The sequence below is a fragment of the Heterostelium album genome (genome assembly GCF_000004825.1).
Source record: "Heterostelium album PN500 unplaced genomic scaffold PPL_contig12, whole genome shotgun sequence".
Lineage (NCBI taxonomy): Eukaryota > Evosea > Eumycetozoa > Acytosteliales > Acytosteliaceae > Heterostelium > Heterostelium album.
The window spans coordinates 1,258,129-1,275,492 of NW_008805089.1; the positions used below are offsets into that span (position 1 = coordinate 1,258,129).

General features: G+C 32.5%; 8 protein-coding genes across 8 annotated transcripts; 3 read left to right on the forward strand and 5 right to left on the reverse strand.

Moving 5' to 3' along the window:
• Positions 1-198: 198 nt before the first annotated feature.
• PPL_05734 (C1 family peptidase) lies at positions 199-1,423 on the reverse strand (the record flags this gene model as incomplete). Its single annotated transcript, XM_020576608.1, has 2 exons — positions 199-594; positions 656-1,423. The coding sequence occupies 2 exons, from the start codon at positions 1,421-1,423 to the stop codon at positions 199-201; spliced, it is 1,164 nt and encodes a 387-aa protein (XP_020433857.1).
• A 767-nt stretch (positions 1,424-2,190) lies between these two features.
• PPL_05735 (uncharacterized protein) lies at positions 2,191-3,830 on the forward strand (the record flags this gene model as incomplete). The annotated part of the gene is made up of 2 exons (XM_020576609.1): positions 2,191-2,625; positions 2,694-3,830. 2 exons carry the CDS (start codon positions 2,191-2,193, stop codon positions 3,828-3,830), a joined length of 1,572 nt encoding a protein of 523 aa, XP_020433858.1.
• A 127-nt stretch (positions 3,831-3,957) lies between these two features.
• PPL_05736 (uncharacterized protein) lies at positions 3,958-4,405 on the reverse strand (the record flags this gene model as incomplete). The annotated part of the gene is made up of 2 exons (XM_020576610.1): positions 3,958-4,022; positions 4,093-4,405. The coding sequence occupies 2 exons, from the start codon at positions 4,403-4,405 to the stop codon at positions 3,958-3,960; spliced, it is 378 nt and encodes a 125-aa protein (XP_020433859.1).
• A 324-nt stretch (positions 4,406-4,729) lies between these two features.
• On the reverse strand, positions 4,730-6,388 carry PPL_05737 (ubiquitin-40S ribosomal protein S27a family protein; the record flags this gene model as incomplete). Its single annotated transcript, XM_020576611.1, has 2 exons — positions 4,730-5,175; positions 6,385-6,388. The coding sequence occupies 2 exons, from the start codon at positions 6,386-6,388 to the stop codon at positions 4,730-4,732; spliced, it is 450 nt and encodes a 149-aa protein (XP_020433860.1).
• A 205-nt stretch (positions 6,389-6,593) lies between these two features.
• Positions 6,594-8,504, forward strand: g6pd-2 (glucose 6-phosphate-1-dehydrogenase; the record flags this gene model as incomplete). The annotated part of the gene is made up of 5 exons (XM_020576612.1): positions 6,594-6,850; positions 6,924-7,146; positions 7,231-7,974; positions 8,048-8,349; positions 8,498-8,504. 5 exons carry the CDS (start codon positions 6,594-6,596, stop codon positions 8,502-8,504), a joined length of 1,533 nt encoding a protein of 510 aa, XP_020433861.1.
• A 148-nt stretch (positions 8,505-8,652) lies between these two features.
• On the reverse strand, positions 8,653-10,943 carry PPL_05739 (PHD zinc finger-containing protein; the record flags this gene model as incomplete). Its single annotated transcript, XM_020576613.1, has 2 exons — positions 8,653-9,923; positions 10,022-10,943. 2 exons carry the CDS (start codon positions 10,941-10,943, stop codon positions 8,653-8,655), a joined length of 2,193 nt encoding a protein of 730 aa, XP_020433862.1.
• Positions 10,944-11,807: 864 nt separating this feature from the next.
• On the forward strand, positions 11,808-13,430 carry pcmA (uncharacterized protein; the record flags this gene model as incomplete). The annotated part of the gene is made up of 4 exons (XM_020576614.1): positions 11,808-11,877; positions 11,947-12,399; positions 12,473-12,804; positions 13,425-13,430. 4 exons carry the CDS (start codon positions 11,808-11,810, stop codon positions 13,428-13,430), a joined length of 861 nt encoding a protein of 286 aa, XP_020433863.1.
• A 214-nt stretch (positions 13,431-13,644) lies between these two features.
• PPL_05741 (uncharacterized protein) lies at positions 13,645-16,733 on the reverse strand (the record flags this gene model as incomplete). The annotated part of the gene is made up of 5 exons (XM_020576615.1): positions 13,645-14,232; positions 14,331-14,808; positions 15,524-15,611; positions 15,682-16,065; positions 16,139-16,733. 5 exons carry the CDS (start codon positions 16,731-16,733, stop codon positions 13,645-13,647), a joined length of 2,133 nt encoding a protein of 710 aa, XP_020433864.1.
• Positions 16,734-17,364: the final 631 nt, after the last annotated feature.

Consider the following 17,364-nt stretch of genomic DNA (forward strand, 5'->3'; position numbering starts at 1 on the left):
AAATTAATATTATATTGTATTGTAGAGGAATCACTTTTGATTAAATTTCTTTTAAATACTGTTTATTTAACAAAGAAAAAAAGAAAAATGGTTATAAATTGTACAATTTGTTGATACAACACTTTATTTTATTTTATTTAAATAAACAATGTTCGATTTCAAGTGTTAATATATATTATATTATTATTATCAAATCGTTTAGACAACTGGATAACTGGCAGACGAGGCGATACCACAATTGTTGTTTCTGTCCTTTGACATCAAAATGTAACCAGTCAAACCCCACTCTGGACCCCAGGAGTTCTTAACGATCCAGTAGTTTTCAGTCTTGGCTTGGGTGAGCAATGAGGCAGCACCTGAACCAGTTGAACCAGTACCAGTTGAACCAGTACCAGAGTCGGCGGAACCGGTGGATGAACCAGAGTCGGATGAACCGGATGAAGCCCATGAACCAGAGGTACCAGTTGAGGAATCAGCTGGACCAGAACCGTAACCAACAACCAAGACACCATGATCGAGTTGGGTGGTTGAGCACTTGGATTCGTAGTAGATACCGGAATCGTACAATTGGAAGGAGTTGTGGGAGGCATCAATCTATAAATGTTTTGTTAGTTAGTTCTTTTTTTTTATAAAGTTAGAATTTCAATAAACATACAGCAACAGAAACTGGACCAATGTTGGCAGCGGCCATCAAAGCAGTCTCAGAACCAACGGTGACGTTGACGTATGAGGAGATGGTGGCACCAGAGTTGGCTGGGTTGTAACGGCACTTGTTTGGACCGGTAGCAGAGTATGGGTAGGAGGCTTCAGTGTCGATACCACCGTTCTTGATAACGTATTCAAAGGCGTTAGTCATGAGACCACCGTTGCAACCTTGGTTACCTTCGGCGGTGGAACAATCGATCAAATTTTGCTCGGACAAAGAGACCAAATTACCAGTGGCGATCTCGTGGGCACCTTCGATGGAACCGGTGGTAGAGAATGACCAACATGAACCACATTGTTGTTGGTTCTTGATGTGAGTGACGGCACCCTTTTGTCTCCAATCGACGGTTGGGCTCAAAGCCTTGACGTTGTAGGTACGATCGAAAAGACGGGCGGCATTGGCGTTCATCATTGAGGAGGTATCAATCTTGCTACCCAAGTAGATACGTTGGTATTCGGCGTTGGTGAGATCGGCAAAGACGTTCATACCGAGGACGGTGGAGGAACCCTTGGCATTCCATTGGTTGACAAAGTTCAAGTTCTTCTTGAAGACACCGTAACGGTGGTTGAACTCTTGAGTGGTGTATTTAACGTTGTGAGTTTGCATCCATGAGACGAAAGAGTCTTGGTATTGACGCTCGGTCAAAGTGGCATTGGCAGAGAGCACAGCTAACATAAAGACAGTGCATGCCAACAAATAAACAGATAATCTGTACATTATTTATTAGTATATATTTATTTAGATATTAAGAATGATATTTGGAACGACTCCTTGAATCTCGTTTATATAGTTGGCGGGACTACTCCCATCAGAAATCTAAACACGAGTCGCCTACAAAAAAAAAAAAATAAAAAAATAAAAAACCTATTTTTTGGCATCAAAATTTTAAAATCACCGAGCTTAGCAAAGATTTTTGGTGTAATCTTGAGTGTTTTTAAAAAAATATCTACAATTGTAGTGGATCAAACAAAAAAATATCAGGTTGCAAGTGAATAAAAGTTTGGTGAACGATAGAGAAATTTTTCAAAAGAAATTTCTTGTCTCTTATTTTTCCAACCAAACTTTCACAAACTCTTTAAAAGAAAAATCATCATAAATATCTTTGATACCAAGTTATATTTCCATTAAATTAAAAGTGATTAACTCGTAAATTTCCAAAAGTTTTATTTTTATCTTTTTATTGTGATATCTTGGTTTTGTTTATCGTAGGTTTATGAGAGTTTTACAATGCCATACCATATTCCAGATTGTGATCTTGTTTGAAAACCGACATTAAACAACAATATTTAAAAAGATATTTTACAATTTTAAATGTTTTTTTTTTTTTTTTTTAAGAATTGGTTTTGGTGGTAAACAGTAAACTGCTAGGAAGAACTGTTAGAACTATCGATTGAGTTTTCTCAAGTACTTTGAACTACTACTCGCAATCACCACCACCTCTACCACACTTTTTTCTCAATTTTGTTTGTTCTCTTAAAGAAACAATGTTATCGGTGGTCAGAAACATTAGATTATGCAACAATTCACATGCATTGAACAACAAAGCATACCGCAGTACTGCTGCAATCAAATCTTATTGTAATTGGGGTATACTGCAATTGCATTTACAACAAAATCATTCCCTCAGTCAACTTGAATCATATCAGCTTTCAAATAAAAGATACTTTAGCTCGAAAATAAATGATAAGCAAATAGATTCAACTTTACAACAATCATCAACCTCGACAACATCATTAACAAACAACAGAGATAGTAGCAATAATATTAATAATAATAATAATTTACTCTATTCTTTAAATTCTATCATTCAAAAGTATGAATTTGATATCAACAAATTAAAGAATAACAATGATATCTTGATTAGCTTTCCTGATCAACATAGACATTTGTTGAATCAATTAAAATCAAATAGAAATACAGTAAGTAATATGATATTAGCATATAAAAAAATGATTTATTATTAACTTGCAATATCTTTTCTTTTTAGATTGTAAATAACAATAAATTAAGTATATTCTCAAGATCGAGTAGTGAGAATGTTGATGCTTTTCAAAATGTAAATATAGACAATGAGTTACTCGGTAGGATAGTAGAAACCTTCTTTGAGAACAAGCAATACAAGTCGATGTTCTGGGCACAGCAAGTATTACCACGAGCATTTCAGTGCAATGGTGAGTCCATCAAAGATATAGTACAAGATTGCTTTCGTTATGTATATCCAATGCTTTTCATGGCTTATACTCATAGTTTAGCAATGAATAGACCATTCAAATTCATTATAAATAGTTTTATTAATGAAGACTATATTGCTGATAAGCAAAATCAATCTTCCTCTTCCTCTTCTTCTTCTTCTCATTCTCTTGGAGGTAGATCTAACCTCATTGAAAGTTTGCTGCTAAAAGAGTTGAAACAAACTCGAAAGTCAATATACAACTCATTGTTAAAAAAACAAGATCAACTTGATCTACCAGACAATCAGATAGAAACACCCTATATAGTTCAACTGTATCTAGAGAGAAGCAACCGTTTGTTTGTATCGATATCGAAAGCCAACTTTTCAAAGTCGTTCGGATGGAGTCTACCTCTGCCATTCCCAGCCGGAGCCTACCAGTTTCCTCTCGATAAAAAACCGCCTTCTCGTGCCTACATGAAGATGCTTGAGATCTTTGGACACATGGGAAGAAGACCGACAAAGCAAGTCGTTGAACTTGGAAGTGCTCCCGGTGGATGGACATCGCGACTGCTCGACATGAACGAATCACTCGAGATCCAGAGTGTAGACCGATCGCCACTCGAGTCCTGGATCACCAAAGCATACAAACCACCAAGACTCGCGCATCACATCGCCAACGGAATGACATGGCGACCGGCCAAACCAACCGATTGGCTTATGAACGACATGGCACTGCCACCACTGAAAAGTCTCGAAGTCCTGGAGGAATGGCTCTCGAAAAGACTTTGTCAAACGTTTGTGTGGACTTTGAAATTCGTTGGTGAAACCGATTATGAAAACACTATCATTCAAATCAAAAACATCATGTCGAAATACAAAGTAGAATATACTATAAGACATCTTGTTCATCATGGAAATGAATTGGTAATAATTGGATCATTCATTGAATAAATAATAAACAACAATAAAGATTTATTTGTTTACAAAAAAAAAAACAACAACCAACATATATATTGATCATTTTGATTTGTATTGGCATGTGAAATGTTTATAAAAATATATTATGATGTTAAACTAATTAGTCTTCTAATTCCATATCAAACTCTTTATAAACTTGTTTAATTGTTTTACCATCAAGAATTGCTAAATAAAAAAGTAATTAGTAATGTGAATATTATTTAATTTAATTTAATTTAATTTAGAGTTTATTTACCTATTTTGCCAAACATCATTTGACAAGATTCTTTTATTTCATTATAAACATGAAGTTTATCAATATTTTTCTTTGATTCCTCTTTTAATTTTGCCAATTCATCCAAGTAAGGTTTAAGTTTATCATTTAATTTTTTCTCTTGTTCTTCCAATGCCTTTAGCTCCTCTTTAATATCATCTACACATTTGTCACCATCAGAGTACCAATAGACATTTACCTCTTTACCATCCTCTTCCAACTCAATCTTTTTGGATTTATCATAAAAAGAATCATCATTATTCAATGATATTACTTTATAATTATTACTATTCATCTTTATCTATATCTCTAACTTTATCTATCTATAACTATTTATTGATAATTGACCATCATAATGATAACTTTCTTTTAAAAAGTTTGACTTCTTTAAAAATAAAAAAAAAACTAAAGATTTCCAATAAATTTGGTTTTTTAAAAATAAAATTAAAAAAGATAAATAAACAAAGACTACTATTACTATGATTTTATATATAAAAAAATAAGTAAATTGATTGTTTTAATTTTTGATTTGTTTATTAAAAGGGACAATTCACATAGTGCATTCCTCTCTTTGCAAAAGTATAAGAATGATTCAGGAGCAAGACGTTAGACAAGGAGTTTAGTTCTTCTCGACCTTGACCAAGGTGGTGTGACAACGACCGCAGTATTGACGAGCTGGGTTTTGGTGTTGGGCCATGAAGACACCGGCACCACAACCTTCGGATGGGCACTCACGGAGAATACGACGGATCTTACCGTTTTCGTCGAACTTGTAGTACTTCAAGACAGCAAGCTTGACCTTCTTTGGCTTACGCTTTTGGACCTTTGGGGTGGTGTAGTTCTTCTTCTTCTTCTTCTTACCACCACCACCACGGAGTCTCAAGACTAAATGTAAGGTGGATTCCTTTTGGATATTGTAGTCGGACAAGGTACGTCCGTCTTCCAATTGCTTACCAGCAAAAATCAAACGTTGTTGGTCGGGTGGGATACCTTCCTTGTCTTGAATCTTGGTCTTGACATTCTCGATGGTATCAGAACCTTCAACCTCAAGGGTAATGGTCTTACCTATTTATTATTTTAATTTGAAATATATTATATATTTGTTAATATTTATTTATTTCAATTTTTAAAAACTAATCTAAATAATTATAATATATATAAATATAGTAGCAGCAGTGATCTAAACAATGTTGATCACTATTCTTAAATCTCTCTCTGATAATAATAGCTAACTAAATAATAATATTGATAATAATTAAAACTTTACCTGTAAGGGTTTTCACAAAAATCTGCATTATGTGCGTATAACAAACTAACTTGAAAAAAAGCTCGCATCAGCTTTTTGTTGGAAAGAGAAGACCCAATTTTTCGTTTGAGAAAAAAAAATTAAAAAAAAATAAAAATTAATTTCATAAAAAAAATGTACACCAAAAAATTAGTCACGTTACTTTATTTAAACCAAAGTGAATCAAATTTCTTTGTTCATTTTTTTTTATTTTTTAATTTTTCTATCATTAAATATTTGTTTATTTAATCTTTTTGTTTTTATCTGATTTCAAGTATATTGGTAAAACAAAAAAATTATTTAGTGTGTCATCATTGAGATATTAATATATTCCATTGATCAAGTTTCTATGTTCTGTTGTTCATTTTTACAGTCTTGTCGATCGGATAGTATTTTGGTTGATTTAACTTTTTTCTTTTTTTCTATATATTCTGAGTTCGATCAAAGACAATCTGTGTATCGCTTCTGGATTCTTAATAGTGAGTGATTGTAAGTAATCCATCTGGAACCAATTAATATTAATAATTATCTTCTTTTAAAAGTGTGTGTGTGTAAACTCATTGGTTTGCTACAAAACACAAAAAAAATAATTAAAACTAAAAGTGTGTTTGTTTTAAATAATTTCCCATTCACAAAGCAAAGAGGGGGTAGTAAATGAAATAAAAAAATATTATTAAAAACCAAAAAAATAAAATAAAATGAAAGAACACCACACACATTTAATTAAATCCGGAACTTGGTTGAACTTACTCAAAAGATGCTCTATAAATTTAATTTTAGTGGAGGTGTTGACTGAGTAACAGTTTATTACTTTTTTAAAACAAACACCTTTTTCATTCAATTTGTTTACTATCTAATAGATCAACAAAAATATATCTTTATTTTTATTATTGTTTAGGAGTTATAGATCTACTATTACAAAAAACAAAACAAATACTTTTACTTTTATTTATTTTTCAACACAACTATATTTCATTGTATTGACTAACACATTTTATTGTTTAAAGGTAAAGATACAGTACAACTCAACTCACAATAAATCTAAATAGTAATAAATATAAATAATAATAAAGAAATAATATTAGAAAATGTGAAAATGGATTTGAATTTGATATATATTAAAGTCAAATTCAAATAATATATATATGTTGATTTAAAATATAGTTTTTTAGATACTTTTAAATATATATAGATATTAATGTTTAATTATAAACAATATAGTGGTAAAATGCCAAATAACTCAATGGATTTATTAAATGATGTAAGACCAAAGGATTTCACCCATCCATTGATGGTTGTTGTACTGGGAGCTTCTGGTGACTTGGCAAAGAAAAAGACATATCCAGCTTTGTTTGGTCTCTATTGCAGAGAATTACTTCCACAAGACACTCTTATCTATGGTTATGCCAGATCACACATTGAACTCTCAGAGTTTAGAAAGAAGATTGGTTCATAGTATGTATTTCCTAGATTATCTCTATATAATTAGATAGTACCAGTTTATATTGATAGTTTAATTGATTAAAAGTTTGAAGGGCGATGAAAATAAGAAGAAAGCTTTCTTGGATTTATGTTTCTATCATAGTGGTGCTTATGACAAGAAGGAAGCTTACGATGAGTTCAACAAGATTTTAGTTGACGCAGAATCAAAGATGGTCAAGGGATCAAACAACCGTCTTTTCTATATGGCCATTCCACCATCAATCTTTATTGATGTTGCCAAAGGAATTAAAGGTTCTTTAATTTCATCTGTATGTTGTTTTTTATTTTATTTTAACTATTATTCTTGTGTTTTATCAAATGTTAATATTCAGTTTTATCATTATTTAAAATAGAGCGGATGGAGTCGTGTAATTGTTGAAAAGCCATTCGGTAGAGATTTGGCATCATCAAGAGAATTGATTTCAGAGTTGAAAAAGTTGTTCCCAGAGAAGGATCTCTTCCGTATCGACCATTACCTAGGTAAGGAAATGGTTCAAAATCTCATGGTCTTGAGATTCGCCAATGCAGTATTCGAACCACTCTGGTCAAAATCACACATCTCATCGATTTCAATCACTTTCAAGGAGGATATTGGTACCGAAGGTAGAGGTGGTTACTTTGATCAATTCGGTATTATTCGTGATGTCATGCAAAACCATCTATTGCAAGTGCTCTCATTGGTTGCCATGGAGCCACCTGTATCCATGTCAGCAGAGGACATCACCAACGAGAAGGTAAAGCTTCTCCGTTCGATTCAACCATTGCGTCTCGACGAGTTGGTTCTTGGTCAATTCGTTGGTAGCAAGGATGGTAAGTACCCAGGTTACTTGGATGACGAAGGAGTTCCAAAAGACTCAAAAACAGCAACTTTTGCATCTCAAGTATTCCACGTCAACAATCCAAGATGGAGAGGTATTCCATTCATCTTAAAGTGTGGTAAGGCTTTGGATCAAAGAAAGACTGAAATTAGAATTCAATTCAAGGGACCAGACAACTTTTTGTTTAGCGACGTCGACAGAAATGAATTGGTCATGAGAATTCAACCAGGTGAAGCTGTTTATCTTAAATTGCTTTCCAAGAAGCCTGGTTTAAATAATGTATGTTGTTGGAATGATTAAATAATACATTTGTATTGCATTCTCATTAATTTATCTTTTCTATTTTAAATAGACTATTGAGCAAACAGAGTTGGATCTCTCATATCGTAGCAGATTTGAAAATCTCGATCTTCCAGATGCTTATGAGCGTTTGATTTTGGACTCTATTAGAGGAGATCACAATCTCTTTGTAAGAGATGACGAGCTCGATGTTGCCTGGCAAATCTTTACACCACTTCTCGAACAAATCGAAAGTCTCAAGGTTATTCCAGAGAAGTACGAGTTTGGTACTAGAGGGCCAGCATCTGCTGACGAATTGGCTCAGAAAATGGGTTATGTTCGTTCAAAGCAATACTCCTGGCCAGGTCAATCAAAGTAAATGTCTAATCATTAATCAACTCATAAATAATTCATACAAATAAATAATAATCATAAATCATTTTTCTTTTTTTTTTTTTTGTAAAACGAAATACATCATATTAACATTATTATTCAAATTTTCTTTCTTTCTTTTTCTTTACAGGTTTTAGAAAAAAAAAAAAAGATAAATAAATAAATATTAAAAAGAATAGTTGATTTATTTAATATTATTTAAATAATTGAATATTGATATTGTTCGTTATTAAAAGATTGTTGTTGAAGTTGTTTAGTTTAAAAATATCAAGTTTATTTTTTGTTTTACACTTTTGCATTCTTTGGTTTTCTTCCTCTCTTCTTCTTAATTCTCTTTACTTTTGATTGAACGGCTAAAATTAAAGGTTTTTGTCTATCTTCACGTTGTTTCATAACAGCTCTTGATTTACATCTCCACATACACCATACTGGATCAAAGTACATATCACGCACACGATGAGATTCTTCTTCTTGTCTGAGGGTTACTTTTTCTTCCTTTGCCAACATTCCAAGATTTGATACGACGGCTTCGTCGTTACCTTCAAAACTGTTGTTGTCTTGCTCTTCGTCGCAACTAACACCCTCGTAATAGTAGTAGAAATACTCTTGTTTCTGTGGATCGAAATGTAATACTGGACGACCTTGATGACATTCCTCGCACATCCAGGGTGGCTTGGTATCGACTGGCAAACCAAGACAATGGAGATGGAATGCTCTCAGACAGGAACCCTCACATAGCAACAATGGAACTGGTGTGGTTTCGTCGGGCTGTGGTGAAGTAGCACCCTCTCCTGTGGTTTGAGTGGGTGTTCTTCTGTATGGAACTGGTTGTCTACGACACAAACAACAGATATCCTTGATGATCTCTGCTTGTAGTTGAGCTTCAGCTTCGGATTCCAGCTGTGCCTTTCTAAAGAGATCGTCATATACCTTTTCCAATTCTTCAGCCAACTCATAAACATCGCTCTCCTCTTCATTATAAGTCATAGCATTCTTGAATACCAATTTAATGTCGTTATGTACCATTGAGAAGTGAGTGAATTTACCGGCTGCCAAAGATTTTTCGATGGTTCCAAAATCACGTGGTTGCTTAATGACATCGTTGTAATCGGGGATGCCCATCTTTATCGGGTCGACAGGTTCACGGAACCATTTGGATCGTGAATCCTTCATTAAAATACCGATAATCTCTTTGAGTTTCTCGAGAATCAAACGATTGATTTCTTGTGGTGATGGATCACGTTTGGGACGTGGTAAAGAACGGAATCCATTTTGAATGGCTGCAGGTTGGCTATGAGCCTGAAGTTGTTGTTGTAACTGAGTGAGTTTCTGTTGTTGTGCTTGTAGTTGTTGTTGTGCTGCCAACTGTTGATATTGTTGTTGTGCTTGCATTTGCTGTTGTTGTTGCATGGCCACCTGTTGTTGTTGTACTTGAAGTGGAATGATATTCTGCATTGGCATTGGCATTTGAATTTGCATTGGCATTATTGACTTTTGTGGTGTAGAAATATGTTGATTTGGTGTAGGTGGTTTAATAGGTGTTGGTGCTTCTCTCTCTAAAAATAATCATAAAAAAAAAACAAATAATATATATATTAGTCAAATTATTGTTGGTATTATCTTATCTTTGATAACAATTTGTTTTTTAACTTACTCTTTGGTGTAATTGGCATAGGATCGCTTGAGCTAGTTGAATGATTTACACTTGACATGATATTATGCATGCTAGTACCACCACCTTGTATCTTGGCTGCCTTTGCTTGTTGCTGCTGTTTGATGTAACATTTCTTACATTTCGATGCGCGATTGTAAAACTCTGATTGTGGTAACACTGGTGAAGTTCCCCACCAATTCTCGTGACTTGGGTGCTGACACACCTGGAATGGAATACCTTGACTCTCCATTTCCTCTTGTGTTGGCTGTGGTGTTGGTGGTGCGTTCGAGATCGATGAGTGTCTCTTTGGATGACGCGTAGGTGTTTGGGCTGGTTGTGGCGCGACAACCGGTTGCTGCATCGAATTCTGTTGCTGCATCATCTGTGTGTGTGCCATGGCAGCAGCCATTGGATTGTTGAGGAACGGCAGTGGCATAGCGGGTGGAATCACCATTGGAATCGACGCCATCGGTTGCAGTGGTGTCATTGTTATCGGTGTCATCGGTGACATTGGAACCATTGGATTGATTTGTCCCATAGGAGTGAGCGGTGTCATCGACGGCTGTTGTACCATGCCTGACTGTAGACCATTGGGGGTGGCTGTCACAGATGCTTTGGTTCCACGGACTTGAACCGAGGCAGCGAGAGGATCGCCATCCTGTTCGTGTCTACTGATGTGACGCGAGAAGTTTGCCGACAACTGCTTGCCACAGTTGGCAAAGAAACAAGTGTAACTTCCATCCTCGTTCTTTGCAAAGAGATGAGCACCGTACTTTTCCTTCTGATGCTGCATTAGACCCGGACCTTCCGTTCTATCTGGAGTGGCGTGAATAGTAGGTACCGGTGTCACAGGTGTTGCAATAGCAGGTGCCAACACCTGTGGTTGTTGAAACATATATCCCATATAAGGATTATAACTCATTTCTTTTCTCTTTTTTTCTTTTCTTTTAAATTATTATTATATTTCTTTTTTTAAAAAAAATTTAAACACACTTCACTTTTTATCTTTCGTTTATTCTAAATAAACAAAAATCTATTATTCTAACTCTTTTGTTTGACTTTTTTTATTTTACTAAAGTAAATCTTTTGTTTAGGATTTAGATTTGAATTATTATTATTTAATAGTTATATATTATTAGTTTTTAAAAAAACTATTTTAACACAATTATATTTTATATATAGTATAGATAAATATTTATATTATATTTATATGTCTTTTTTTGTTTGTTTTTTGTTATTTTTTTTTGATTTTCTTTGAATCTATATTTTAGTCGCAATTAACAAAAATGAAATTGCATAAAAGATAATTGTAAAACTGAGATCTTAAAAGTTTTGAACAGTCGGAGTTGTTCAAACAAAAATTTAATTAAACAAATAAAATTTTTAATGTGAAAATAAAAAATTAAGTGAGGTGACACACATCATTGAAATTTTTTTTAAAAACCCAAAATTTCAACTGCCAAAAAAATTCGAAATTTGAATTTAAATCAAAGAATTTATTTCAACGTTACTATCTTCTATTCTATTCTGTTCTTAGACTTTATTGCAAATATAAATTGATTAGATCTTTTTAAAAATGATTCATTTCATTATAAATAAAATAATAAGCATACATCAAATAAAAAAATAAAATAAAAAGATAAAAAATATAAAAAATATAAAAATAAAATATAGAGAAAAATAGGATTTGTAACAAATGATAAAATATGAAAGTAAATCGTTAATACCTTATCTAGCAATTGCTAGTATTGGATGTGGGGTTCTGTTATGCTACAAATCATATGAAATGTTACGAGAATATATGTCAACATTGACACCCAGATCACAATCTGCTTTGGTCAATCTATTGGTTAACAGTATGTAACACTTTGTTTGTAATTTTTGTTAGAGAGCTTTGTAATTTAATTATATTTATATATTTAAAGAAAAGAAAATGATTACACAACAATCGATTGCCAAGGTTATGACAGAGACTGATAGAAAATACTTCTTACCGAGTGATGCCAAAGATATCTATGATGACATTCCTCAGCCAATTGGATTCAATGCTACACTTTCCGCTCCACATATGGCAGGTGTCATGTTAGACTACTTGGCCAACCATCTAAAGAGTGGAGCCAATGTTTTAGATATTGGCTCTGGTTCCGGCTATATCACTGCATGTGCAGCCAAGTTGGTTGGTAAGAGTGGTCATGTTGTTGGTGTCGATCATATTCAGGAATTGGTTGATCAATCCATTCAAAATGTAACACTCGCACTCAAAGCAACCAACCAATCCGATCTACTCGAGCGTATAACACTCACCGTTGGCGATGGATTCCTTGGTCATCCCGACAAACAGCCATACGATGTAATCTATGTTGGTGCTGCTGCAGAATGTAAGTTATCATTTGAAATTGAAAGTATCAATATCAATATCAAAATAACTAATACTTTTGTAATTATTACCAGCATTACCAGTTGATTTAGTTAAACAGTTAAAGATTGGAGGTAGAATGGTCATTCCGGTTGGACCTGCCAATCTCTTCCATCAGTTGTTGATTGTCGACAAGTTGGAGGATTCAAGTATCAAGATTAAATCATGTGGTGTTGTAAGATTCGTACCATTGACTTCAAAGAGTCAACAACTACACAGTGGAAATCATGCCAATGCAACAAAGGTATTGGATCTCAATGGTAACAAGTGTTTGGTAAGAGCAGAGATTATTCCTGCTCCAGATTCACAGGAATTCAAGAACTACGAAGAGAAATATAATAAATTGATTTTAGGTATCAATAGCAATGTAAATAAAGAGGAATAAGAATAGGGTGCGGATGTTAACATTGACAAACAAACATCATCTTTAAAAACAGAAATTTAAATTAAAGCGAAAAAAATTTTTTTCTTGACGTCAAGAAAAGAGGTTACTTTGTAAATTTTATTTATTTTTAATTATAATTTTAAAAATATATATATTCCATCTTGGTGAGCTATTAACTATAGCACCAAGGTATTTCTATCCTCCAGATTTTGACAATTATCAACTTCAAAAAGAAGATGTATAATACAATCATATGGACTGGACAAGACTAAGGAAAAACCTTGAAGCGGTCAATGTCTAATATGTAAAGATGGATTGCCGCTCTTTTTCACTTATTCTTCGAGAGAACCACTATAAAGGAGAGAAATATTATTCTTCTTCAATTGGTATGGATCAATTCTCTAGTACTACCTGAAAGATTGCAGGTAAGTCTTGAAAATCGATGAAAGCAATAACACATCAACACTTTGTTTGTTGTATAGTTGTTTCCTATTCTTTGGTTGAAGCAATTTCCAATTACCGTAGATAAAGAATAGGAAACAACTATCCAACAAGTTTGAAAAAGACTACTGGTTGATGTCACTCATTAATATATTTTTCAGTCTTAAATAAATAAATCTTTGTATATTTTTTAATATTATTAAATTATTTATTAAATTAAATTACAGAGACTCAAGAATTGATTTTAGGTAAATAAAAATATAAATAAAGAGTAGTGAGGTTCTGAAAAACAATCAAAACAATCAAAACAAACAATTTAGATATGTTTGTTTATTTAAATACTTAATATTACGATTTTATATAAAATTAAAATATCATATTTTAACTTTCATTATTATAGATTATTTTGAATGTAGTTGTCAATGGTCTGTGGTCAGATAGCTTCATATCTTGATACCATTTCTGTGGACTTAATTCTCTTGGGAAGAAATAAGAATCAATTGGATATATATGTGATCCTTTTAGAAGTTGAGAATTCTCTGGTGTTGGTTGTTGTTCTTGTTCTTGTTCTGTTTGTTTATTATTATTATTATTATTATTATTATTGCTATTTGAAAGATAATTATAGAGTTGGTGGTCGCGCAAATATATAAAGTCAACTCCAACCTCTTGTTGGAGATGATTCTTATGAGAAACAAAGTGTTTGGTCTCTGGGTGCAGTATATTGAATGTAGAAAGGTATTGGTTGGTCTTTAAGAATTGATAGACGACGCATTTGTCAATCAAGCCATTAGGTGAGTTGAAATCTCCACATATCAGTACCGGTAACTCGTAGCCAACATTCAACTGTCGAACATAACTATCGATACTCGCTTGTACCGATTGGATTTGTGAAAGTCTTAGCACCTCCTCATCGAATTGATTATGAGGGAATGTAAGATGTGTATTGACAATGATAAACTCTGCTCCCTATGATAATGAATATGATTGATAATTACAATGTCATTAGTTGTTGTTGTTGATAAAGAAAAGTATGTTGTTTTTTGTTATTAATATTAATAACTTACAATATCTGATTTAATATGTAAAAATAAAGCAACTCTATCACCTTGATCATTGAATCTCAATGGTTTTTTAGTTATAATCTGGTAACTTCTCTTTATGAATATTGCAAGTCCATCTTTCTTTTGATTGGTTCTCTTAAGAGCGATCGAGTTGTATTTAGCTGCCAATCTAGTGGTGTAAAGCGATTCAAACTCCTCGTTAAAATAGAACTCCTGTAGATTAATGATGTCAGAGTTTAACGATAGCAATGTCTTTATGATATCTTCTTGTCTCGAGTAGGAATGCTCGGTGCTCTTCTCATAACAAGGTGCCAATATATTGAAAGTAGTGATACTCAATCTGTGTTTTTCGTCCAACTCTTCAATGTTTTTTAGCGCAGCAGCTGATGATGATTCTGATTCTGCTTCTTCTCGTTGCTGCATTTTCTTCTTATTTATATAGTTGCTATTAAATGATGGTGATGTTGCTTTTGCTGTAGTACTAAAATATCTATTATTTTTATTTAAAAACGATAATAAATAATTATTATTGTTTTGTTTTATTGATTTAGAATGTATGATAAGATTATTATTATTGTAAATATCTTTTTGATTGTTATTTATAAAGTGTTGTTGCAGTTGTTGCAGTGGTTGTTTGTGTCGAGCAGTAGAATACAGTAGTCGTAGTGGTTTTGAATTTATATTGATATCTTTGATTATACGAAATTTATACATATGTTGTTTACAAAAAAAAAAGGAAACAAAAACAAGACAAAATAAAATAAAATAAAATAAAATAAAACAACTCGCTTTTAATTAAATGTTCGAGATCTCTTGAAAAAATCACAATTTTTTTTATTAAATTGATTTTATCAGATTACCAGGTGTAGACTATATTTTTTTTATCCGATTTTTTTTTATAAATAAAAATCTTTGGTTCTAGAGTTTTTTAAGGATTTGGAGTTATAATTTAATTTGAGTTACATAGTTGTTTTTTATTTATTAAATAAAATTTAAAACTTGAGATTTTTATTAATTACTTGAATCATGCAACAACAGGTTCTTTCTTTTTCCATTTCTCAATCTTAAAAGGCGGGTATATAATGACCACAACTGTCATTGTAATCACCGCTGCTATTGGTCCAACAATAAAGATCCAGAATCCTAATTTTTTAAAAAAAAAATTTGGTTTTAATATGGAAACAATCTTTACTTACAAGAAAGGTTGTTGTTGTTGTTGTTGATACTTACTATTCCAATGTCCGAAAACTAGAGCTGAGGATAAGCATCTGTTAATGCTAAAGCCTTTATGGTATGTCTTAGTGATTGTGTATCATTTGTAGATTTTGATTTAAAAGATGGTTTAATAACTTACCGGGTGCAGCTTGAAATCCAAGTCCAGCTGGCATATAAATTGAAATTCCAAGTGTAAATGCTGCAAGTACTAGAGGTGTAAGATTTCCAAACTGTTGGGCTTGACGTGGGTCAAGTGCAGCTCCAAAAACAACCATTAAATTGAATATCGATAACATATATTCCGTGACCAATGCATTACCTGCACTATAATTATTTCCATAGTCACATACTCCCAGCTTTGTTCTTGCTACAATTTCATATGGAAGTGAAGCATACATCATCGCTGCACCAACAATTGAACCCAAAATCTGAACAATTATATAAATAATTCCTTTCGATAGTGTTGTGTATCCAGTTAGAATGGTTGCTAGAGTGATTGTACAATTAAGAATTCCACCACTACCTGATTATAAAGAATAGAAACTTTATATTAAAATACTATTGTTTAGAGCACTAATTTGGCATCTAATATCTACCTGGTGATATACTAATTAAAACTATTAAAAATAAGAGTATATGAGCAATGGCCAAAACGATTGATTGCCCGGGATGTGGAACTAGACCGGGTGATGGAGGGTCGTGATAGGGAACACTGAAATTGTAATAATTAACAGTGGCAATTACAATTCCAATCGATATGTAGGTGAATACTGTTGTTCCCAAAAACTCTATCATCGCTGACTTGTAGAGAGCAGTACTTTTCAGTTCGTCTAGGCCAAGAAACAATTTGAATACCTCGTAAAACTGTACTTTGGTAGCGGTGGGTTCATATGCTTTTTCATCTTTATCAACCTCGACTACTTCACCTGATGATTCAATTACAAGATCGGTGGTCGCTTTTTTTCCTCGGTATCGAACAAGACCACCTGGGAAACTAGAACCCTTTTGATTTACAAGTCTTAATTTATTTCTTACTCCCCATTTACTTTTTTTCTTTTGATTAATACTATTAATGTTATTATCTTTTTTATTATGATTATCACTATTTGGTGTATTTATATTATTATTATTTGGATTACTTGATTCTCCGATATCCTCAAGTTCTATATTCACATTATTTTTATCATCCATTTTGTTTTAGCATAAAATGATCTGAGACAATAATATTTTACCATTTTACTGTCTGACTGGGTATTTTTCTTTATTTTTTATAAAAACTCTAGTTGAAGGTTGATATGTTCTGGAACTTAAATGGCGCCAGAATTTCAAAATAAAATCTCTATCCATAGTTTTTTAAAAATTAAAAATTCAATGAACAGAAATAGATAATAATAATATTTTTTGTTTTAAATTTTTTTTAATTTTTAATTTTTAATTTAAGATTTCAAACCAGATCATCAACAACCTTGTTTCGAATATAGAAATAGATTATTAAATAAAACAAATAAAACCTCTTCTACAAGTAACATAAATAATCTTCAATCACAATAAATTTAATTATAAGATACTTTGATTTAATTTTAATTTTTGTCATATAATTTTTGATTTTGAGTGGGCAGAGTGGGTTGATAAGTGAAAGGGGGAAAAAATTATGGTAGTTAGAGTTTCGTTCATTATGAAATATTTCACAAGTGACGATTTTGACAGACAGATGAGATTAATATTTACAATATAATAATAGAATTATAATATTAGTAAATCTGTTTATTCTACACTTTTTTATCCCATTATTTATTAGCAGATTTTTATATTATTTAATAAA